We start from the raw sequence: 25090 nt of genomic DNA, 5'->3' as shown, positions 1-25090 counted from the left end.
CCCCCCCCCCCAATCTCCAAATTCCACGCGCCTCCGTGTTTAGACCTGAAATCCGTTCTTTATGCCTCGGTGCGTGCCGTGTTTCCATCTGTGTCTCCTGCATCCCGGAAATCAAAGGGCCGTAATGTTGAACGTAACCTTCCTGACACACTTTATTGTCATCGTGTACATTGGGCGACTCTCAGACCAGCGGCACTAGACAAGGTAACGCTCGCTGAGAGCACCGAGCCGCTGCGTCTGTCCGCGGCGCCATTTTGTAGCCGGCTGTAATGTCAAAAGGCGCTCTGACGGGCGTCCAGGTAGCGTAGCGGTCTAGTCCGTTGCTTACCAACACGGGGCTCTTCAAATCCCCGCATTACCTTCGGCTTGGTCGGGCATCCCTACAGACACAATTGGCCATGTCTGCGGGTGGGAAGCCGGATGTGAGTATGTGTCCTCGTCACTGCACTAGCGCCTCCTCTGGTCGGTCGGGGCACCTGTTCGGGGGGGTGGGGACTGGGGGGAATAGCGTGCTGCTCCCACGCTGGTAGTCTGCAGCCCTCCCCCGGATCGGCAGAGGGGGTGAAGCAGCGACCGGGACGGCTCAGAAGAGTGGGGTGACTGGCCAAGTACAATTGGGGAGAAAAGGGGGGAGGAGTGCTCTGACCAGTTCTCTCTTCTTAGAGAGAGACACGGCCACCTTTAACGAACAAGGCCCAGGAGCGCTGCTCCAGTATGATGTCATTTGAGGGGGGTGGTGACAATAATGCAGGCTGACTAGCTGTCAGCAGCTGCAGCTGTGTCTATGGTTGCACCATGCAAAGAAGGACAGAATAGGGGCCAAGAGAGATACAGAGAGAGAGAGAGAATGGGGGAGAGTAAAGACTTAGAGCAAGAGGGGGAGGAGACATGGAAAGAGCAGAAAGGTAGAAAATGACAGATAGCGTGAGGTGAGATGGTGGGGAAGAGAAAAGAAAATGACAAGAGAACGAGAAGTAAATTGGAGGTCAGGCCTCAGTCGCTCGTCCAGGCTGGCCCTCACAGCACGAGGCCTCGTCTCTGTCCTTCTCCGCCCACTCCCCCCCCCCTCTCTCACTTCACATCTTTTTTTCGCTCCCTCTCTCCTGGCATGGCACAGCCAGTGCTGAATGTGAATGCTACTTATGCTAATTCCCGTGGCTATACCCCTGCTAGCTCCATCACGAGCCTTGTGGGAAAGAAATTGAACTCATCAGTTCTCCCCTATTTCCATCTGTCTAATATTCTCCCTTTCCCTCCCCAACCTCTTTCCACCCGTCTATTTTGCTCTCTCTCTCTCCATCCCTCTCTCTCTTTCTACCTTGACCACCTCCCTCTCTCTCTCTTTCTTCCTGCCCTCCGCCCACTTGCCCACCCCTCGCTGTTGTTCCCCATCATCTTTTATCCACCTCTATCTATCCATCTCTCTCTGTTTCACCAGACCTTTCTGTTTTCCCTCATCCCTCTCACTCTGTCTCTAGTCCGTCGCCCTCCTCTTCTCTTTCATTCCCCGCTGTGTCTGTTTTTCTCTCTTCCACCACCCCAGTTTTTCCTCTCGCTCTCGTTCTCTCTTTCTCTCCTTCTCTTTCTCTCCTCTCTCTCCTTCTCTCTCTCTCTCCTTCTCATTCTCTCTCTCTCGTTCTCTCTCTCTCTCGTTCTCTCATTCTCACTTGTTCTCTCTCTCTCTCTCTCTCTCTCTCTCACACACACCCATGTCTGAGTGGCTCTTCCTGTCTTTGATGTCTGTTGTGTGTGGTAATGAGTCTTGCCGTACAGAGCAGCTCCTCTTACTCCGTCTCCCCACTACTGGTCCAGCCTGCCAGGCTGAGGCTGCTTACTCCCTCTCCCCACTACTGGCCCAGCCCGCCGGGCTGAGGCTGCTTACTCCCTCTCCCCACTACCGGCCCAGCCCGCCGGGCTGAGGCTGCTTACTCCCTCTCCCCACTACTGGCCCAGCCTGCCGGGCTGAGGCTGCTTACTCCCTCTCCCCACTACCGGTCCAGCCCGCCAGGCTGAGGCTGCTTACTCCCTCTCCCCACTACTGGCCCAGCCCGCCAGGCTGAGGCTGCTTACTCCCTCTCCCCACTACTGGTCCAGCCCGCCAGGCTGAGGCTGCTTACTCCCTCTCCCCACTACTGGTCCAGCCCGCCAGGCTGAGGCTGCTTACTCCCTCTCCCCACTACTGGCCCAGCCCGCCAGGCTGAGGCTGCTTACTCCCTCTCTCCACTACTGGTCCAGCCTGCCAGGCTGGGGCTGCTTACTTCTTCTCCCCACTACTGGCCCAGCCCGCCAGGCTGAGGCTGCTTACTCCCTCTCCCCACTACTGGTCCAGCCCGCCAGGCTGAGGCTGCTTACTCCGTCTCCCCAGTACTGGCCCAGCCCACCAGGCTGAGGCTGCTTACTCCCTCTCCCCACTACTGGCCCAGCCCGCCAGGCTGAGGCTGCTTACTCCCTCTCCCCACTACTGGCCCAGCCCGCCAGGCTGAGGCTGCTTACTCCCTCTCCCCACTACCGGCCCAGCCCGCCAGGCCGAGGCTGCTTACTCCCTCTCCCCACTACCGGCCCAGCCCGCCAGGCTGAGGCTGCTTACTCCCTCTCCCCACTACTGGCCCAGCCCGCCGGGCTGAGGCTGCTTACTCCCTCTCCCCACTACCGGCCCAGCCCGCCGGGCTGAGGCTGCTTACTCCCTCTCTCCACTACTGGCCCAGCCCGCCGGGCTGAGGCTGCTTACTCCCTCTCCCCACTACCGGCCCAGCCCGCCGGGCTGAGGCTGCTTACTCCGTCTCCCCACTACCGGCCCAGCCCGCCAGGCTGAGGCTGCTTACTCCCTCTCCCCACAACCGGCCCAGCCCGCCAGGCTGAGGCTGCTTACTCCCTCTCCCCACTACCGGTCCAGCCCGCCAGGCTGAGGCTGCTTACTCCGTCTCCCCACTACCGGTCCAGCCCGCCAGGCTGAGGCTGCTTACTCCCTCTCCCCACTACCGGCCCAGCCCACCAGGCTGAGGCTGCTTACTCCGTCTCCCCACTACTGGCCCAGCCCGCCAGGCTGAGGCTGCTTACTCCGTCTCCCCACTACTGGTCCAGCCCGCCAGGCTGAGGCTGCTTACTCCCTCTCCACTACTGGCCCAGCCCGCCGGGCTGAGGCTGCTTACTCCCTCTCTCCACTACTGGCCCAGCCTGCCGGGCTGAGGCTGCTTACTCCCTCTCCCCACTACTGGCCCAGCCCGCCAGGCTGAGGCTGCTTACTCCGTCTCCCCACTACTGGTCCAGCCCGCCAGGCTGAGGCTGCTTACTCCCTCTCCACTACTGGCCCAGCCTGCCGGGCTGAGGCTGCTTACTCCCTCTCCCCACTACTGGTCCAGCCCGCCGGGCTGAGGCTGCTTACTCCCTCTCCCCACTACCGGCCCAGCCCGCCGGGCTGAGGCTGCTTACTCCCTCTCCCCACTACCGGCCCAGCCCGCCGGGCTGAGGCTGCTTACTCCCTCTCCCCACTACCGGCCCAGCCCGCCAGGCTGAGGCTGCTTACTCCCTCTCCCCACTACCGGCCCAGCCCGCCAGGCTGAGGCTGCTTACTCCCTCTCCCCACTACCGGCCCAGCCCGCCAGGCTGAGGCTGCTTACTCCCTCTCCCCACTACCGGCCCAGCCCGCCAGGCTGAGGCTGCTTACTCCCTCTCCCCACTACCGGCCCAGCCCGCCAGGCTGAGGCTGCTTACTCCCTCTCCCCACTACTGGCCCAGCCCGCCAGGCTGAGGCTGCTTACTCCCTCTCCCCACTACTGGCCCAGCCCGCCAGGCTGAGGCCACTGGCGTGCTCGCACGCTGCGGGCTCTCCTCGCCTCCTTACATGCAGGGGCACGCGCACACAACGTCACACACGTGTGCTGGACATGTTCGCTGTCTTGCGGCCGTATCGATGCATAGCTAACGCTAATGCACACGCGCGCACACGGGGCTCACACGCACGTACAAACAAGCACACCTTGCTCAGCAGCACACAAACGGTCACACACAGGCAGAAAGGGACACGTTTCTGTAAAAACACACAAGCACTTTGAGGCTGTAAATACCCAGCTTTATGAATGCAGCTGTGTTCGACCGAAACAGACACACACACACACACACACACACACACACACACACACACACACACACACACACACACACACACACACACACACACACACACACAAACACTCGCAGGACACAGGAGTTTGTTTCCCTGTAGTCTCATGGGAGGCAGCTGTGTTCTGATGTATTAATCATCTCTGTCTCCAGCTTGCTAATTAATGACCCATCTGTCCCCTCTCACTGATGTTCCACTCCAAATCCTCTGCACACACACACACACACACACACACACACACACACACGCACGCACGCACGCACGCACGCACACATGTAGGAGTTCCACACGGCACCAAATGCTCAAGTATTTCTGATGCAACCGGAGCTCCAGCCTTTGCAAGACGGATATAATTTTAATGGGCTTTAGTCGCACCGCAGGACACCTGCAGCCGCACAATCTGCTCATTTGCACCGCAGCCCAAAAGGGGGCGACAGCCTCGTCTCCTCCTGCACCGAGAAAGGGGAATGATCAAGTGGGAACTATTTCAGGTCGTGGCCATGCATCTCAAAAGCCATCCTGCCCAGAGGAGGCTGGCGCTGTGCGATCAGACCAGTAAGGCTTGTCTGTGTGTGTGTGTGTGTGTGTGTGTGTGTGTGTGTGTGTGTGTGTGTGTGTGTGTTTGTAGGCCTATCACGTGAGCCCGGGCAGAGTGTCAGACGCTGTATTGGAGGCTTCAAAGACAAGCGCTGCGGTGAGTTCCCCGGACGCCTTTTAACACCCCCTTACCACCGTCAGTGGTGGCACACAGACAGACAGACACATGACCAAATAACAACAGACAGACGGGCGGGTGGGTGGGTGGGTAAGCGGAATGGCCAGGGGGTCAGAAGCCAAACGGCGGGGGAACAACAGGTAGATAGATCGATAAGGATGCCGCAGAGCGGGGCACGCGGGCCATCGAAGAGACGAGACGGGGGGACAGACGTGCAGACAGGCAGAGAGTCCCAGCCAGGTGCAGGGCCAATCTCGTCTCCCTTTCACATGCATGAGTAGCGCCCCCCCCCCCCCACCTCAGACAGCCGCCGCCAGCCCGCCCTCCCCCATTGTTCGCTTGCCTTCTGCACAGCTGCTGCTGTTGTTGTTGTTGTTGTTGTTTTGATGCCTGCCTTCACCGTTTGCCACCGCCGTCGATGTGTTTCTCTGAAAAGGCGGCTTTATTCACAGCCCCCCCCCACCCCCGCCGCCCCCCACTCGTTTCCATATTCATCTCTTTGTGGCTGCGCACGTGTTTGTGTTGCGTGCTTGTGTTTTCCTTCGCTCTCTAACTCACTGTTTTGAAGTGCTAAATACTGCGAGTGTTTGATATACAAGTCATCTGTTGAGGCTGGTTGGTGTCTTTAGTGTGTGTGTGTGTGTGTGTGTGTGTGTATTTTTTTCCACAGCTATCACGTGGTTGTTTGCATGACTTAACAGATACAACGGGATCAGCTTGTAAACGTGCCTTCTGATGATACGTAAACGACAGTTTGCCACTTCAGCGTTTACAGTTTGTTTAGACGCATGAACTGAAATTTGTGGGACCGGTGGGCGTCCGGGTGGCGTGGCGGTCTATTCCGTTGCCTACCAACACGGGGATCGGCGGTTCGAATCCCCATGTAACCTCCGGCTTGATCGGGCATCCCTGCAGACACGGTTGGCCGTGTCTGCAGCTGCAGGTGGGGAGCCGGACGCGGGTATGTGTCCTGCATAGGCGTTTCTAGCCCATTTTTGGGGGTGCTGCAGCACCCCTAAATTGAACCCCAGCACCCCTAAAATTGGAAGAGATTTTTTATTTTTTACTGTATGTCCATGTTTAATAAGCTGAAGAAATGTCAAAACCATATCCAGTATATGGTTTAAACATAATATTTTAACAACAAAAATACAGCACCCCCCCATGCTTCAAAAATGGTTTGATCCACCCCCCTAAATTTATCCTGCCTGGCCGGCCAGCACTCTGGGTGCTCAGCACCCCTAAAGCTCTGATCCTAGAATCGCCCCTGGGTCCTGGTCACTGCACTAGCGCCTCCTCTGGTTGGTTGGGGAGGGGAAACTGGGGGGGACTCGCGTGATCCTCCCACACGCTACGTCCCCCACTGGTGAAACTCCTCACTGTCAGGTGAAAAGAAGCGGCTGGCGACTCCATGTGGTAGTCTCCAGCCCTCGCCGGATCAGCAGAGGGGGTGGAGCAGCGACCGGGACTGCTCGGAGGAGTGGGGTAATTGGCCGGATACAACTGGGGAGAGAAAGGGGAGGTGCAAATAAATAAATAAATAAATTTGTAGGATTGGTATTTTATTCAGTTTTTGGTGACACTGGTAACTTGTATCAAGGACTTGACAAGTACAAAGGTGACATTTTACAACCAGGCTACATTAATTAACATTAGTTAATGCAGTAATAAGTATTAACTAACACCTGAATGTCAGTTAACTAATATTATCACATTGTAACTAATGTTTCCATTATCAGTGCATGAAATGTGTAAGCCGGTGGGACCAGAAAAGCTCTCAGCCTCCTCTTTCCTCTTTCCAACGTGATCAGTGTTATTTTACTTGCTTATTTTTAGCTCGTGTGTTGCTGATGATTTTGTTTGCCTGTTTGTTTTTACTACTTGTGTTTTTCAACATGTTCACTAAAATTGATTGATTGATTAATAGTCATTTATGCAGTAATAAGCATTAGGTAACTGTTAACAAATGTCTCCTGTTAATATTTATTAAGGCTTTTCAGGTTAATTAATGGACTTACTGATATTGTTTTAGAAAAGGGCTATATAAATAAAATTATTATTATTATTATTATCATTGTTATTATTAGTAAATGATGAACACCATTAGTAAGGGATTACTAGACACATTAGTTAACTGTTAGTTAATGCTTATTACTGGACTAATGTTGATTAATGTACCCTTGTTGTAAAGGGTTACCAGTCTCAAATTGAACAGCTAATGTGTTTTTTTTTTCATGATCTTTTTTGTATTTTTATTTTCCTCACATTTTCAGCGCTCTCCTCCATAAAACATTTGTCTCGGAAGGAAAGTGTTTTGCTTAAATGACCCAAATTTCTGTAGTGTTTGCCGGTCTTTAGTCACCTTTGTTTGCAGTTTTATTCCCTTTCAGATCAGAATAATTAGTTTATTAGTACTCATCATTGTACTAACAACATCATCAGCCGTGTCAAAATGCTTCGCCATCAAACAAAAAAATAGTTTTATGTTTTGGGCCAATTTTCGTCTCATCTTCCATGGTCATTTTGGTAGCCAATATAGAATTCAATTCCCCCATCCCGAGTCTGTCCTGCATTAGTCCGGCCACGGACAAAACAGCCTGTTCTTTTTTCAGACACGGAGAATTGGCATAGACAGAACTCATACATATAAAATGCCTCGAGAACTTACCTACGGCGGCGGTGCATCTTTAACCGCGGCAAAAAGTAGACTTCTGTAGTGGCTATGTCTGCAAAGCCAACCTCTGCATGGTCTACTGCGGGCCAGGGAGTGGCAGGATTTACGGTAAATGGGGAAATTGCGGAGCTTTAGTGCTAGAATAGGACATGAGAATACACCAGCAAGAGACGAAGCAATAAACAACATCGCCATCTTTTAGAAAGCAGAATATAGAAATATTTATCACTTTAGTTTTATACAGAACGTTACTATATGCATGACTATCCATGTGCTGTGCATAAGCCTCAAGGACCAATATAAAGTCATGAAAATGTCATATGACTTAATTCCTGTTTTTTGTTTTTCCCCAATGCTTTTTTATCATCGGCTTTTAGAGACAGTGAGTTGCTACGAACCGTACTAAGTTGTGCAGCACTGTCACAATCAAATTCATTCTGTTTATCAGAATAAATGTAGTCATCTATATATACTGTTAGTGGGATTATATTTCTGTCCCTATGATAAACTTGCATTTGGTTTCAGGCTGACATCTGACTGCAGTAGGGCAGATTATTATTATGACCGAAGTAATTGCAAAGCCCATTGCCAAATGCTTAGAAGACTGTTAGAGAATTGATTTAAATCTTAATCAGTTCTGCCTAATGGAAACCGTCTGATGATCAAAAACTATGTGCCGGCTCAATCCCATATTGGGAAATACCTAAGGGTTGTATGTTGAAATCCGTGCCACCATTGTAAATAGAGCTGCAAATGAGTCAGTTCCCAATTCCTTATCGCTGTTTATGCACACTATGCTCTCCGTAGCCTAACTCCCATTCCCTCTCCTCAACTTTCTCCTTCTCTCCCCCCTCTCTCTCTCACTCCTCTCCTCCCTCCTAACAGCAAACCTTGGAGAACAACCTGACCAACCTGGTGAAGAGGAACAGCGAGCTGGAGAACCAAATGGCCAAGCTCATCCAGATCTGTCAACAGGTGGAGGTATGGGACAGGAGGGAAGGTTGGGCTGGGCCTACACGGCATGGACATCAGCCGCCAAGCGTAGTCTGCGCTATTTTACAAACAATACAACAGATTGCTGAATACATGTTGATTATTTAGCTCAACTACCCCTCTACCCCCATCCCTACCCTTCACTCCACTCCTCTCCCCTCCACCAACCAACAGGATAGCATTTCCTACACAGAGTATCCTTATTTAGTTAGAAGAGCTTTTAAGTTAGATATCAAATTTCTCCATATTAAAATTGTGTTTGGTCGTGCATCGTTGGCTCTTGCTGACGATGGTTCCGGGTAAGATATGTCCAAAAAGCCAGTGAGTACTTGAAATATCATGAGGCGGATTCCAACGCTGGACTACTATCTTCTGAGCCTCAGTCAGGCCTGCTAGCCAGACTTCATGTGATTTTTTTTTTCATAAAGGGAAGGTGGGAAACATCATTTAAAATATGTACAGCAGGTTCAATTGGGAGTTGTACCCCCATTAATTCTGCAAGGCTACTAATAACCTTCCCCAATAACCAAAGACCCCTGTACACTCCCATACAATATGTAAGAGCCAACAGTTCCATGGAAGCAGAATGAACAGTATGGATCAAGTACCTGTCCCATTTGATGTCTAATTCTTGGTGTTAGATATGCTCTATGAAAAAAATTCATATGTGTATACTGGACGATATCACACGAACTGTTTCATGAGAATATGTTGCAACGATACCGATGACTTTGGTTTTTGGAAGAACAAGTGACATTATTCCAAATTGCATCCCAGTCTTAAGTTTTGTCCCAGTTCAAATATATCCCTATCCCAAGCTTTCATGCCTCATGTAGGCATATATTTCTGGGAGATTAATTTATCATAGATATATGACACTGTCTGTTTCGGAGCACGCTGTATCACAACTTAAAATAGGATCGTCTTTTAAGTCGGACCCCCAGGGAACCGCATAGGCTTTCCAAGTTGATCTTACTCTGAAGCAGAAGAGAGTGTTTTTATCAATAGTATATTGCGAGACAAGTTCCTGAAAGCTAAAGATAGTGTTTGCCCCATTAATATCTTGAAGAGTTGTAATACTTTTTTCCTTTCAAGCTTTTGTTAGTGAATGATTTCCCCCCAGATAGAAGGTGACTGTTGTGCCATATCAGAGATGACTTGCACCATATGCTTTTAAATTTTAGGAATTTTTCCATTGCTTCAAACACTTGTAGCATATGAGTTATAATTGGACCATAGAATAAACTACACTTTTTGGCGGACATACCTATAAGGAGAAAAACCTTTAATCTTATTGGTGCTATTAACGCTTGTTCCATATTTTTCCAAGATGAAACTTCATCCTCCTCCATCCAATACCTGAGACTTCTAAATTCAAATGCCCAGTGAGTGATACAGCAGAAATTTTGGACACACCCATCCCCTATCACACTTTTTGAACTGAGGAGCTGACTACTTTATGTCAGGTTGTTTACGATTCCAAACATAGCATGGTAGCACGGAGTCTAGTTTGTGCCAATATCCTGCTGGTGGTGCAAGTGGGATCATTGAACTGATAAAATTAATGTGGGGCAAGATGTTCATTTTGATGACCGATATACGGATTAGGGCTGATGATGGCAGGTGTCTCCATCTTTTAATATCTTCTTCTATTTTCTCTTCTTTCTTTTTGGGGGGGGGGATATTTTTCCCCCTTTTTCTCCCCAATTGCATCCAGCCAATTACCCCACTCTTCCGAGCCATCCCTGTCGCTGCCCCACCCCCTCTGCCGATCCGGGGAGGGCTGGAGACTACCACATGCTTCCTCCAATACATGTGGCGTCATCAGCCGCTTCTTTTCACCTGACAGTGAGGAGTTTCACCAGGGGGACACAGCACGTGGGAGGAGCACCCTATTCCCCCCAGTTCCCCCTCCCCCCCTGAACAGGCGCCCTGACTGACCAGAGGGGGTGCAAGTGCAGCAACCAGGACATATACCCACATCCGGCTTCCCTCCCACAGACACGGACAATTGTGTCTGTAGGGATGCCCGACCAAGCCGGAGGTAACACGGGGATTCGAACCAGAGATCCCTGTGTTTGTAGGCAATGGAATAGACTGCTACGCTACCTAGACAGGGCAGCGTGCTGATTTTGACAAATTAACCTTGCATCCTAAAAAATATCCAAAGTGCTCCAATGTTTTTAAGACAAAACAAAAGGTAGAGTTTGTTGAAAATTTGCCATATAAACTAATGTCGTCTGCATAGAGTGATGTTGAGTGTATATGTTAAAATTGATATATTAAAGATTGAATGGATATATTAAAGATTAAAGGAGACAGACGGCCCACTTTCTGTGTGCCCCGTTCTATGTCAAATAAATTTGTGAAGCCTCCTCCCACACATACCCGGGCTGAAGGATTAGAAAACAGTATTTGAATCATATCGATAAATTTATCTCCGAATTTAAATTCTTTTAAAACCCTCCAAAGTTATGGCCATTTAAGGCAATCAAATGCCTTTTTAGTGTCTAGAAATAGTAGGCCACACAGGCAGGATTTTATGTGTTGCACTCAGTAGGTGCAGGACCGGGAGAATATTATCAGAGGCAAGGCATCCCCTGATAAAGCCCGTTTGATCTAGGCTAATTATTTTCCCAACCACTGTCTCAACTCTGCTGACTAAGACTTTGGAAAATATGTTGAGGTCAGCATTTATCAGTGAGATTGGACAGTGATTGGCAAATTCCAAGGGGTCCTTACCAGGTTTGGGTATACTTTTGATCAGGGCTGTGTTTAGGTCTTTATGGAAACTACCATTTTCGATAGCATAATTTAATGTTTCTGACCATACTGGTCCAAGAATATCCCAAAATGTTAGGTAGAGTTCCACAGGTATGCCATCTATACCTAGCGTATGGCCCTTGTTTGTAGCTTTGACTGCTTTAAGTAGCTCATCCAGTGTAATAGGAGAGTCTAGAGTCTAGACTTTTGGTGTCCTCTAATGACAATGTAGAGCGGTCTAGTCCACTAAAAAAATTGGCAAGGTCACCTTCAGGACGAACTGAACTGCTTGTACACAGTTCTTTAAAGTAATTCTTGAATGTCTCTTTTATTTCTTCTGTTGAAGAGACTACTCCACATTTAGCACATCTAATAGCTGGTATGGACCTTTTAGCTTCTTGTAGTTGGAGAGTTTGTGCGAAAAGATGGCTCGGTCTGCTGCCTTCTGCATAGTACTTACGTTTGGTTATAGGGCTTAAATATTCTGCTCTACGTCTTAATAAATCATTTAATTCTGCTTTTTTGTTCCCAAGTTTGATTGTTTTGAGTTTTTAGCCCCCCCCCCCCCCCATGACAATGCACCGAAAACACGAGTAAAATTTTTGTTTCAGCATCTACTTTATTTTCTTCTTGCATCGTACCTTACTTTTACAAAATGCCTTGTAAACCTGAGAGCTTGGCTCAGAGATACTCGGAAGTCAATGCCATTTGCAGTCCCAATGATATGGCAAGAATAGAAGGATCATGTGATGGACCGTTACTTCTGTCTGACCAATGTATCTGGCTTCTTTACTCAAAATAAGAAATCTATTGAAGACCCCAATCTGCCTTCAGCCATGAGACCAGTGCCACATGACGACAGTTTGCCAGTTCCGAAGCCACCAGAGACATGAAGCCTAGATGAGGCAGATGAAGCTGTCACAAAGCATGAACCACATGTGGAAAATGACACTGATCCAGATGTTCAACCCTTTATTTCGGGTTATCCTCATCTGATAACACAGCCAGAATTAAAGGACCTGGTCAGTGACTTAGATTTGTCAAAAGCTAACGCAGAACTACTTGGTTCAAGATTGCCAGGATGGGGTTTGCTGTCACCAGGTGCAAAAATTTCTCTTTCGGAACCATCAAGAACGTTTGGCAAATTTCTTTATGCAGGTTGACAACCTGTTTCTGCACTGACACTGATGGATTGTTCATGGCTTTGGGTTGTGTGCATAACCCAAAACAATGGCATCTTTTTATAGAGTCGTCAAAGTTAAGACTGAAAGCTGTCCTGTTACACAATGGCAATGTCCACCCTTCAGTACCCACTGGCTATGCAGTACACATAAAAGAAACCTACAACAACAATAACATGGAACTGTTGTTGAAACGATTAGGACTGGGACATCTGTGGTGATCGAGAAGTATTGGCACTGCTACTAGGAATGCAGCTCAGATGTACAAAGTACTGTTGTTTCCTTTGTGAATGGGATAGCCGTGCTAAAGAGTCACATTACAGCATTTCGTTCCAGGGCAGAAAAGTGTGGCACATAAACCACTTGTCCATCCAACAAAGATATTTCTGCCTCCTCTTCATATAAAACTTAGATTGATGAAAAATTTTGAATTAAGAATCAAGAACAATTTGAGACGGATGTCTCCAAGAATAACTGATGCCAAGATTAAGGAAGGCATTTTTGTTGGTCCACAAATCAGACAGGTCATCAGTGACAGGAAGTTAGAAGATCTGCTAGTGGGGCCAGAGAAAATAGCATGGAGGGTATTTAACGATGTTGTTGAGAATGTTCTTGGCAACTACAGAGCACCAAACTACACTGAGCTGCTTGACAACATGCTTAAAGCATACAAAACCATGAAGTTGAAAATTCAGTTTCTGCATTCACACTTGGACTTCTTCCCTGCTGATCTTGGTGCAGTCAGTGATGAACACGGTGAAAGGTTTCACCAGGACATTGCGACCAGGGAAAAGAGGTGTCAGGGCAACTGGAATCCATCCGTGCTGGCCGACTATTGTTGGACACTTGACACGAGAGGCACCAGATGCTGAGTACAAACGAAAATCAGCTGCACAACATTTTAAGCTCAGTTGAAGTAGCACAATGTGTCAGCATCATTATGCCATTAAACAAGTTAAATTCAATAAAAGTTATTGTAATGTTTCTCCAAATTCCTACGTGATACAGCAAATCTGAAATCTTTTTGTTCAGGAAGCAAAATGTTCAAAAAAATGTGTTGTCCAGCATTATTAGCAATCACAGACAAGATAAATGTCCTATCTCCTGTAACATATCACTTTCCAAATGAAGACGGTTTCGCCACGGAATTATATCAATGAATCAGAATCAGAATACTTTATTCCTCCCCGAGGGGAAATTGGGTGAAATAGATGTTTAGTCATATCAGGTTTTTACACATCGAGAGACGTTTCTAGATGATCCATGTCCACTCAACGTCCAAGTGTAAACATCAAGCTTCTGCTCGCTGCGTGAAATCCATTCTGCTGCTGTTCCGCGACTGTAAACCTGACGTGTGTGTGTGTGTGTGTGTGTGTGTGTGTGTGTGTGTGTGTGTGTGTGTGTGTGCATTCGTATACGTGCATTTAGACAACACGCACCCTTGTTCGTTTTTCGGAACACGTCAAGCTTCAAAAACAAGTCTTCCAAGGAGCCGCTGTTTCAATGGATCTTGACCCTTAAATAACACATCACAGGATTTTAAGAAGTAAGAGAGACGTAGCCCGCCTCACCTCTCTCTCTCTCTTTTTGACATTGATATTGTATTGTATTGTATTGTATTGTATTGTATTGTATTGTATTGTATGCAGCTCAGCTCCTTCTGCACTGACCCCTGCTCTGATCTTAAACTTCCAACACATTGTCTCTTTCTCTCTCTCTCTCAAGTAACACTTGTGACAGGAGAAGTGCCATGGCCGCATATAAGACTTCTCTTTCTCTTCACAGTTCTTTCCTTCTTTTTTCGCAGTTTTCCCCCTCCCCCAATTGTACTTGGTTGGTCACTCTTCCGAGCTTCTTTTCACCTGACAGTGAGGAGTTTTACCAGGGGGACGAAGCGCGTTGGAGGATCACGCTATCCCCCCCCCCCCCCCCCCCCAAACAGGCGCCCCGACCGACCAGAGTAGGCGCTAGTGCAGCAACCAGGAAAACATACCCACGTCCGGCTTCCCACCCGCAGACACGGCCAATTGTGTTTGTAGGGATGCCCGACCAAGCCGGAGGTAACACGGGGATTCGAACCGGCGATCCTCGTGTTGGTAGGCAACGGAATAGACTGCCACGCTATCCGAAGGCCCCATTTTCTTTCATTCTTTTCTCGCTTGACAAGTGTGGCAGCATTAGCAATTCACTCAGCGCTCCATTATTTCAACCCTAACCACAGCCCGCTGATCAAAGATCGATTTGTTTCAAGGCTTTAAAATGGAAAGTTACGTTTCTTTTGACAGGTTCATTTGGGGTCAGAAGAAGTGCCAGTATTTTCAGCCAAGTTAATAAATTATTGTCAAATACTTTACAGCGCTGAAATGTCAACTCATGGAGAACTGGGTCCCCTTAACTTACATCATTGACTTTATCTATGGCTTCATACTGCATATGGGCAATGAACACAGGGCACATAGATGGTCAGCTAGACTCTTATCAGTTTTCCTACAAAGACCATCGTGGCACTGATGATGCAATACTAATCATAATACACTTTAATTTGCAACACCTTGAAAGCCCCAGGGCCCTATGTCAGACTGCTGTTTGTAGGCTTCAGCTCTGCTTTTAATACCCTGCAGCCAAACTGATAGAACAGATTTCTGTACACTTAATCCATGCAATAGTCACTTTCAGTCTGTCAGTCCTTCACCAGAGCATACATGCATGTACTGCTCTGACGAAATGTCCGTAGCAAGAGCCGACGTTCTGCATCTCTTCAGAGCCGTTGCCTCACTCTTACCACATATTACAGCTGCTTCTTCGTACTACAAGAATTTATTTTCTGCTGGCACTCCACATACAAGGAATTCCCACCCGCTGTTCTGAGTGGGTAAAGTTATCTTATCAAATACGCTATATCTCCAGCTTAGAAACTGTGCCAGTATTTGTCAGGAAGCGGTGACGCGCCCTAGCTCCCCCGTGTTTGATTTAGCAACGTCCCCGGATGAGTGTTTACACTGTTGTGTCCTGAGGTGAACCTACACCTGTCTGCAGAAAAGTTAAACCCCAGTAAGTCCTGTCATTCCATTTGGTTGTGTGCGGTGATTTACTGCGGGCGCCGCGTGGGGCCAGCTGGAGAGCTGTGCTGCTCAGCCCTCTAATGGCGTCCACGTTGCATCGGGTGCACGCACAAACACAGACAAACACGCGGGGCATGCGTGCGCGAAGACACAGACAAACACAAGGGAGGCGGGGGATGCACACTAATACACTCACTCCTAATAAACACTATAATTTCTCCATGCGAGCTGACAGTAATGGCCACGAAGGACAAATGCACTTTAGTGCAGCCATTACTCAACGCGCAGTTCATTTCTTATTACCCCTGCCCGATTAAATGATGGCTGAGTGATTCATTAACTACAGAATGAACAGTTTGTCATCAATGGGGGGGAAAAAACGTCTGTCTCCGCCCTTTTTCCTCTGTCTGCATACCAATGTACCGCCACCGCTAACGTCAACAACAGCAGCGCCTCATCACGCCTCATCACTAACTCATCATGAAGAACATGCGATGGTAACTGTTAGTCAGATTTCCAACTCTGTATTTCTGACCCCAGCACCCGCAGACCCACCCACTCAGAGCTGTTCCCCTACGTCACGTGACGCCCACCTACTCAGAGCTGTTCCCCTACGTCATGTGATGCCCACCTACTCAGAGCTGTTCCACTACGTCACGTGACGCCCACCTACTCAGAGCTGTTCCCCTACATCACGTGACGCCCACATACTCAGAGCTGTTCCCCTACGTCACGTGACGCCCACCTACTCAGAGCTGTTCCACTACATCACGTGACGCCCACATACTCAGAGCTGTTCCCCTACGTCACGTGACGCCCACCTACTCAGAGCTGTTCCCCTACGTCACGTGACGCCCACCTACTCAGAGCTGTTCCCCTACGTCATGTGACGCCCACCTACTCAGAGCTGTTCCCCTACATCACGTGACACCCACCTACTCAGAGCTGTTCCCCTACGTCACGTGACACCCACCTACTCAGAGCTGTTCCCTTACGTCACGTGATGCCCACCTACTCAGAGCTGTTCCCCTACGTCACGTGACACCCACCTACTCAGAGCTGTTCCCCTACGTCACGTGACGCCCACCTACTCAGAGCTGTTCCCCTACGTCACGTGACGCCCACCTACTCAGAGCTGTTCCCCTACGTCACGTGACGCCCACCTACTCAGAGCTGTTCCCCTACGTCACGTGACACCCACCTACTCAGAGCTGTTCCCCTACGTCACGGGATGCCCACCTACTCAGAGCTGTTCCCCTACGTCACGTGACGCCCACCTACTCAGAGCTGTTCCCCTACGTCACGTGACACCCACCTACTCAGAGCTGTTCCCCTACGTCACGGGATGCCCACCTACTCAGAGCTGTTCCCCTACGTCACGTGATGCCCACCTACTCAGAGCTCTTCCCCTACGTCATGTGACACCCACCTACTCAGAGCTGTTCCCCTACGTCACGTGACGCCCACCTACTCAGAGCTGTTCCCCTACGTCACGTGACGCCCACCTACTCAGAGCTGTTCCCCTACGTCACGTGACACCCACCTACTCAGAGCTGTTCCCCTACGTCACGTGACGCCCACCTACTCAGAGCTGTTCCCCTACGTCACGTGATGCCCACCTACTCAGAGCTCTTCCCCTACGTCATGTGATGTTCGTTGTGTAACTCCAGGAACGCTGCATATGTCATCCTAGAGCGACAAGGAAAACCAGGCAAGGGAACATTTTGCATGTCAGCCAGCTCCTAACTGATGTCAGAGAGGAGAGGAGCAGTGATGAGAAAAGGGAGCGAGGAAGGCGAGGTGGGAAGGAGCAACAAAGGAAAATAGGCAGTCGGGACGGAGGGAGGACAGGCGAGGAAAGATGAAAAGCTATCAAACAAAACAAAAACAGTTGAGAAGATTAAATCGCAGCATGGTATGGTAGAAACAAAAAGAGGAGCATAGAAAAGGAGGAGGAGGAGGAGCGACAGCAGCTTCATCGTGACCATCCCTGATTTGTTTCGACCGGGACAGATGTAAAGCGCTGTACGGAAGAAAACATTCACTAATAATGCAACACAAGGGACAGACAACACGAAAAGAAAAACAGAAATTTGGGGAGGGGGGGGGTGCAGGGTGGTGTTCAGCATGACCTGGATTCCTCCCCTCCTTGTTTGCCTCAATGTGTATCAACGTCGAAGATACGATCAAACCGCCGTGAATCAGCCTTTCAGAGCGGTGGCGTACACAGCGGCAAAAACGGACACTCTCCCGCGGGGCTCACCCTGGGGAGCTGTTCTCCCTCTGCCACACCTTGAAAAGAGGGATTCGCTCGATAATGTGTCTGATGTCCTCTCTGTGGAGGACCCCCCCCCCCCAATTCAACAATGTTTTCCATAAGTTATTTTTGAATCTGCTGTGCGTAACGAGCATCACCCCGTACCTCGCCAACAGAGACGTATAGAAACACCTGCACGTTGAAGCTGACAGCGTGAAGGCGTGAGTCATGGCCACCACTCGCTGTGCTGCCATGCATGCCTTTATTATCTACCGCATGATGTGCTGGTTCTGTGCTGTTTACATGCTGGTGGCAAGGTGAGAATGGGGATCTCACTCGATCCCTCGTTCTTGTTCTTTTTCCTTCTGTTATGGCATCTGGTAAATACAAATTAGCAGTCTCTCACTGGTCTAAGCTGCCCTGCCCCCCCTTCTTCTTCTTCTTCTTCTTCTTTTCTTCTTCTTCTTCTTCAAAGCCTCCTCATTAGCGAGGGTTGCCAGCACCATCAGGATGACATGCTTGCCAAACAAGTCTCCTCTGGTTCTTTCTGTCCTGAGCTGATCTTGTTGCCTCCAATATTTTCAGACTAAGCCGTTCTTTGACGTCATCATGATGATACTGCATTTTTGGTCGGCCTCTCTCACGCTTTGCTGGTGTAGTTCCCAAAATGGCTGTCTTCGTTAACTTACTTCCTCCTGGACGACAGGTATGCCCAAAGAATGATAGCTTTCTTTTCATTATATGTGCCATCAGTCCTCTTTTTGTCCCTAATTCATCGAGGATGCTCGCATTCGTCCGTTTCTCTATCCAGCTTATTGGCAGCATCCTACAATAAAGCCACATCTCTCCAGCCTCAATCCTGTTTACCATCGCTTTCTTCAATGTCCAACTTTCAGCTCCGTATGACAACACTGGCCAGACGAGTGCTTTAAGTAGACTGACTTTCACTTCGTCTCTTATTCCCCCATCTTTCCATATTTGTACCATCTCCATCATTCTTTTCTTTGCTAGGGTAATTCTGATTTTTAAGTCCCCTGTCCCACAAGGAAAGCCATAATAGCAACCTCACCGTGCCCTTCTTTTAACTTAATTTACTGAACATTTTGAATGCTTTCACACAACCAGACAAAACTGCTGTTCATTGCATGCTATATTTTGTTAGCGGCACTAAATAAACGTGATGCGAAACTCAGAACATGAAGCACACAGCATTTTCCATGTTTGCCATGTGAAGTTGCCGGTAGAGGACAATGGATACCAAAAAGACATTAAGGATTTGCAGTATTAACGCTAATGCGTCGCATTTCGGTAGACTTTTCATAGTGCGAAGCCAAACCAGCAAGGACGAGAAAAAAAAATCTCAGGTTTGAATTCAAGCAGTAGTCACAAGTGTGTAGATCCTGAGTAATACGATTCACGTGGTGAACTTAGGTTGGTTTCAATCCATCCATCCATCCATTATCTGAACCACTTATCCTGCTCTCAGGGTCACGGGGATGCTGGAGCCTGTCCCAGCAGTCATTGGGTGGCAGGCGGGGAGACACCCTGGACAGGCCGCCAGGCCATCACAGGGCCAACACACACACACACACACACACACACACACACACACACACACACACACACACACACACACACACACATTCCCCATGCAGATATGGGGAGAACATGCAAACTCGGGAAGACCCGGGACAACCCCCAAGGTTGGACTACCCCGGGACTCAAACCCAGCACCTTCTTGCTGTGAGGCAACCGCGCTAACCACTGCGCCACCGGGCCACCGGTTCCAGTCCACGTCAGTGCAGAAAAAAAACATGTCTAGGTGTGGGAAAAATAAACGTGATCACATTATTGTTCACCTCTGCGCCAACACAGGAGGTTGCTCGACCTCAACCCATATGTAACAGCGATACGAGCTTTCCGATGGGGCGTGTGTTCACTTGCCTGCCTTTTGGCAAGGGTGCTTGCTGATAAAACATGACACGTAGGCAAGGCTCAGCGTTTTCGGTTTTTACCGATTTTCATCGAAAAATACCCAGATTTTTTTTAAAGGAGCAGATCGGTTTAAACTGATTTTGTTTCCATGGATCCAAAAGTTGTTCCTGTTCGTGTGAGGTTATGTAACAGTGTCCTCTTGTGGCGAAATTCGGCACGCTGGATGGCTTTGAAAAATAAAAACCGAAAATGCCGAGCCTCGCACATAGGCAGTCTATAGACGGCGAGGTGCAAGGCTCCCACTGGGTTGATACCGGGCTAGGACGGCTAATATGGGTAAACTGGTACTCAAGAAAGCAGTCAGGGGAGCAGCAGTTGTTCCCTAGCTGCCCTGGAGACACCTGAGGAAAAAGTAAATGACATTCATATAATGTCCATGTGTGCATGTTAGCATGTGTGCGCTAGCATTAATGGATAAGGTCCTGTACAGGATATAATATCAGACGTGTGTATTGTGGCTCTCTGCATTACACAGTATGTTGGTAGTTATTAGATGAGACTTGTCTAAGTTAATATATTAGTTAACAGAATGTATTCTGGGCTAAAAAGAAATCAGAATCAGAATAATTTCTTAATCCCTGAGAGGAAATTGGGTCCTATTACAGACAGTCATGCTCTAGTAAAGAAAAAAATAACAAGATAAAAAGTAAATAGAAATAGAAGCTAAAATAAGACATAGAAATAAGAATAAATATGTAAACATATGCGCATTGTATGTAGATTGAGATTGATCTTTGCAGTGTGTGCAGACATCTCACACTTCTGCTTAATGCTTTCTAGCAGGCGTCGTCTTGCTTCTCGTTAGCTTCCCGCTGCTTTCTGCTGGTATGTTTGGGAAGCATTAGTACACCTCTGGTTTATTTCTCAAGGCATTTGTAGTTAGAGAAGTGACTAAAGTAAACTCAGCTCAGCTGAAAGTGAAACTGTTGTGAGCCAGGGCATCTGGGTAGCGTAGCGGTCTATTCCGTTGCCTACCAACACGTGGATTTCTGGTTCGAATCCCCGTGTTACCTCCGGCTTCGTCGGGCGTCCCTACAGACACAATTGGCTGTGTCTGCAGGTGGGAAGACAGATGTGGGTACGTGTCCTGGTCGCTGCACTAGCGCCTCCTCTGGTCGGTCGGGGCGCCTGTTCAGGGAGGGGAAGGGAGGGGAGGGGAGGGGAATAGCGTGATCCTTCCACGTGCTGCGCCCGCCGGCGAAACACGGGGAAGGGAGGGGAGGGGAATAGCGTGATCCTTCCACGTGCTGCGCCCGCCGGCGAAACTCCTCACTGTCAGGTGAGAAGAAGCGGCTGGCGACTCCACATGTATTAGAGGAGGCACGTGGTAGTCTGCAGCCCTCCCCGGATCGGCAGGGGGGGGGGGGGCGCAGCAGCGACCGGGACGGCTCGGAAGAGTGGGGTAATTGGACGGGTAAAATTGGGGAGAAAGGGGGGTGGGAGCTAAACTATAGTTTAAAACCTTTGGCTGTGGTGTACAATTTAATCCTAAGTATTTATCCGATAATTGTTTGTGAGTTTGGGGTTAAGAAGAAGAAGGCATGAATGTTGTGGTTTTGTTTGTGTTTTATTCACTTCCACACACATACAAAAGAACGACGGCATTTCCCAGCCGGAAATTGAGTGCCAGCTCTCATGGGCAGATTCATGCTTCAAAAGAAGTATTTTGAATATTTCAATCCAGCCTTCTAATCTTCATCCCTCCCTTTAGTTTGTTGTAATGTTTATTTTTTCATTTTCTTTCTGTTTAGATTTTAATTTGGTCATTTTTTTCTCCTCACTGCGGATCCTGTCGTCTATTTTTGTAGCCTTCCAGGGAACGCTCAAGGAAAAGAGGCCCTGACACACAGAATTCCTGTCTTTGTCTCACACAGCTGTCATGCGCTTCTGCTTCATCGACGTCAAAACTACAGTAGAGTCAAGCAGAACTCTGTGATGTCTGTTTTATAGATTCTCCGTCAGATGGAGTGGCGGTCGTTCTCTCAAAAGACGCTCCGTCAACAGTCAGTAGAAAAAGATGTGTCGTCGTGACTGCCATTAATTTGCTAGGACGTCAAGAGAGTTTTCTCATTCAAAACTCGTGACCGCTCCGACTCTGCAGAGATAAAGCTACTGTAGCTCACATAGAGCAGTGGTTCTCAACCTTTTTGGGGTCCTGGACCCCCTGCGTATTTTTGATCTACCCTGAGGACCCCTCCACCTGATCTTGGGGGGGGGGGTTGCAATTTGATAGAAACAGTAGAAACTGCATTTTAAATTGCATTATAGCATTTATTCACTCTTTGGGGCAAAAATAAGAGCTTTCAGTTGTAACTTAGATATAGTTAACAAAACAGAATTCTTACGCAGTAACTTTCAGATATATGTAACAAAACAGAATTCTTACGCAGTAACTTTCAGATATATGTAACAAAACAGAATTCTTACGCAGTAACTTTCAGATATATGTAACAAAACAGAATTCTTATGCAGTAACTTTCAGATATATGTAACAAAACAGAATATGTATTCAGTAACTTTCAGATATATGTAACAACAGAATTTTTATGCAGTAACTTTTAACAATGCAAACGGGAGCGAGATCTCTTATTAAAATACAATAAATTACACTTGTGAAACAGATGTAATTAGAGAAAAAAGTCCTGTTACCCTTTATAGTTTAGGTAGATAAAGGTCTCGGTCACATTTGAGTAAAATAATCCTATTTCTATAAATGTCATAGGATCTTTTTTTTAAAGATATTTTATTTTCACGGACCCCTTGCAATTACACCACGGACCACTAGGGGTCCGCGGACCCCCGGTTGAGAAACACTGAGTCATAGAGAAGCTCGGAGTCGGTCCACCAAGTCCCGTCGCCAAGTTCACCTTCGGTAGAGCAGCCCAGAAATTGCCTCTTTTTTTTTTTTGGACGTAAGATCAATGATGAATTACTTGCAGTAGCATATTTCTCTGGTTTATTGCCCCCAAGAAGCCATTCTTCCTGGTTTTAGAGTCAGATGCCAGAGGGGGGTTGTAAATCTCCGGCAGTTATCCCCGTGCTTATGGAGAGCATTAGGTACTCGATAGAAAGAGTGGAATATTTTCCCCTCTGTGTATAGTAATCATGCGTGACACCGACATTTTCCGACATTTTCCACATCATGGTGCATCGCTTGATGTACTGAGTACATGTTTTTAAGCCAAGACAAGAGACCGTAACTCCACTCTGGGCTATCAAAGTCGACACAAATACGGACCAGGAAAAACATTTGGTTAAATCTACCTGTCTGGGGCGTCCGGGTGGCGTGACGGTCTATTCCATTGCCTACCAACACAGGGCTCGCCAGTTCGTATCCCCCGTGTTACCTCCGGCTTGGTCGGGTGTCCCTACAGAAACAATTGGCCGTGTCTGCGGGTGGGAAGCCGGATGTGGGTATGTGTCCTGGTCGCTGCACTAGCGCCTCTTCTGGTCAGTCGGGGGCGCCTGTTTGGGGGGGGAACTGGGGGGAACAGTGTGATCCTCCCACGTGCTACATCCTCCTGGCGAAACTCCTCACTGTCTGGTGAAAAGAAGCGGCTGGCAACTTCACATGTATTAGAGGAGGCATCTGCAGCTCGTCTGGTGTTCAACCGCCCTAAGTTCTCCCACACAACTCCCCTTCTCATGTCCCTACACTGGCTCCCAGTAGCTGCTCGCACCCAGTTTAAGACTGTGGTGCTAGCCTACAGCGCAGTGAAAGGAACAGCTCCTTCCTATCTCCAGGCCATGGTCAAGCCCTACACCCCCGCCCGACCACTTCGCTCTGCTGCCTCGGGACGCCTGGTTGCCCCGTCGCTCAGAGGCCCCTGCTGCCGATCGACCCGGTCACGGCTCTTTTCTGTCCTGGCCCCACAGTGGGGGAATGAACTCCCCACTGATGTCAGGACAGCAGAATCGCTGCCCATCTTTTGCCGCAGGTTGAAAACTCACCTCTTTAAGAACTACTACCCTGTTACTTGTTCTTAGCACTTATTGTATTCACTCATTAAAAAAAACAATCTCTTTCTTGCACTTTTACTTTAGCACTGGTTTTGCTCTTAGATACTTGTTTAGAGAGAAGATGCACTTATGACCTCTGATGACTGGTAGTTCTCCCTATATCCTACGTTAAATGCACTTATTGTAAGTTGCTTTGGATAAAAGTGTTGGCTAAATGACTGTAATCTAATGTAATGTAATGTAATTTAATGTGGTAGTCTGCAGCCCTCCCCCGGATCGACAGAGGGGTTGGAGTGGCGACTGGGACAGATCGGAAGAGTGGGGTAATTGGCTGGACACATTTGGGGAGAAAAAAGGGGGCAAAATTAAAAAAATAAAAAAGAAGAAAAATCTACCTGTCTGACCAATCTGAGATTTGAGTCATCGGTTTCGTTAGATTTCAGTTTCGGTCTTGTCAACAACTTGCATTGAGCCACACTGGTCTCGTGTGTTTGTAATGTTGGCCCATATTTGTCATGCTAGATAGGGTTATCCCATACCACTCAACAAAACTGGCAGTCATTTGCTGTGCCCACAGTTTGTCCTGGCTACCAGTAATCACTGTGGATTGTAACTGAACATCTGACATGTCATCAGATAATAAAACAGCTGACGCAGACACGGCGCTGTGACCTGTTTTGGGGCTACATGCCCTCCGTCATGTGTTCATGAGGTAATGTTGGGTAATAACTGGTCCCCATCTTAAATGTCAGATGTGCAGTAGATTGAGAACATGTTCGCCAGACAGTGTTGGGAAGGAACAGGATGCATGAAATATTCAAGGTACTTTTGGCTGCCTGTGTTTTAGATAATCCCACTAATCCTTGTGAAAAATTATAACCGTAATTGCAATATAATTTGATCTCCGTCACTGCCGACCATTAGTCTCGATGATTTTGGAAACACAGATATTCATACTTCATTTCGACATTCAGTAATTGTCTTCCCCCCCCCCCCCCGTTTCTGTAACTCAGAACTGTGCAGACTTTTACGGATCATGTGCGATTGGAAAGGCTGTAAAAAGTGTGTTTTCATCCCAACTGTGAACTTTCTGTAGTGCATTCACGTACTAGTAAAAATGCTCAGACTTTTTTTTTGGGGGGGGGGGGGGGTTGGGGGAGTTTCCCCCCCCTTTATCTCCCCAATTGTACTTGGCCAATTACCCCATTCTTCTGAGCCGTCCCGGTTGCTGCTCTCTCCCCCCCCCCCTACCCCCGTCCTCGGCGCGGGGGGCAGCGGGGAGGGCTGCAGACTACCACACGCCTCCTCCAATACATGTGGAGTTGCCCGCCGCTTCGTTTCACCTGACAGTGAGGAGTTTCGCCAGGGGG

At 48.5% G+C, this 25090-nt stretch overlaps 1 protein-coding gene across 1 annotated transcript in view; it reads left to right on the top strand.

Moving 5' to 3' along the window:
• mid2 (midline 2) overlaps positions 1 to 25090 on the top strand; it is a 181243-nt gene that overhangs the window by 86691 nt on the left and 69462 nt on the right. The window contains exons 3-4 of the mRNA XM_056274541.1: positions 4749 to 4814; positions 8395 to 8490. Coding sequence (XP_056130516.1) covers positions 4749 to 4814; positions 8395 to 8490 — 162 coding nt within the window. The remainder of the gene's footprint in view (positions 1 to 4748; positions 4815 to 8394; positions 8491 to 25090) is intronic.

The sequence above is a fragment of the Lampris incognitus genome, chromosome 1 (assembly GCF_029633865.1).
Source record: "Lampris incognitus isolate fLamInc1 chromosome 1, fLamInc1.hap2, whole genome shotgun sequence".
In the NCBI taxonomy this organism is placed as follows: Eukaryota; Metazoa; Chordata; class Actinopteri; order Lampriformes; family Lampridae; genus Lampris; species Lampris incognitus.
The sequence above is the reverse complement of the archived record's forward strand: the minus strand, read 5'-3'. Positions and strand labels throughout refer to the sequence as shown.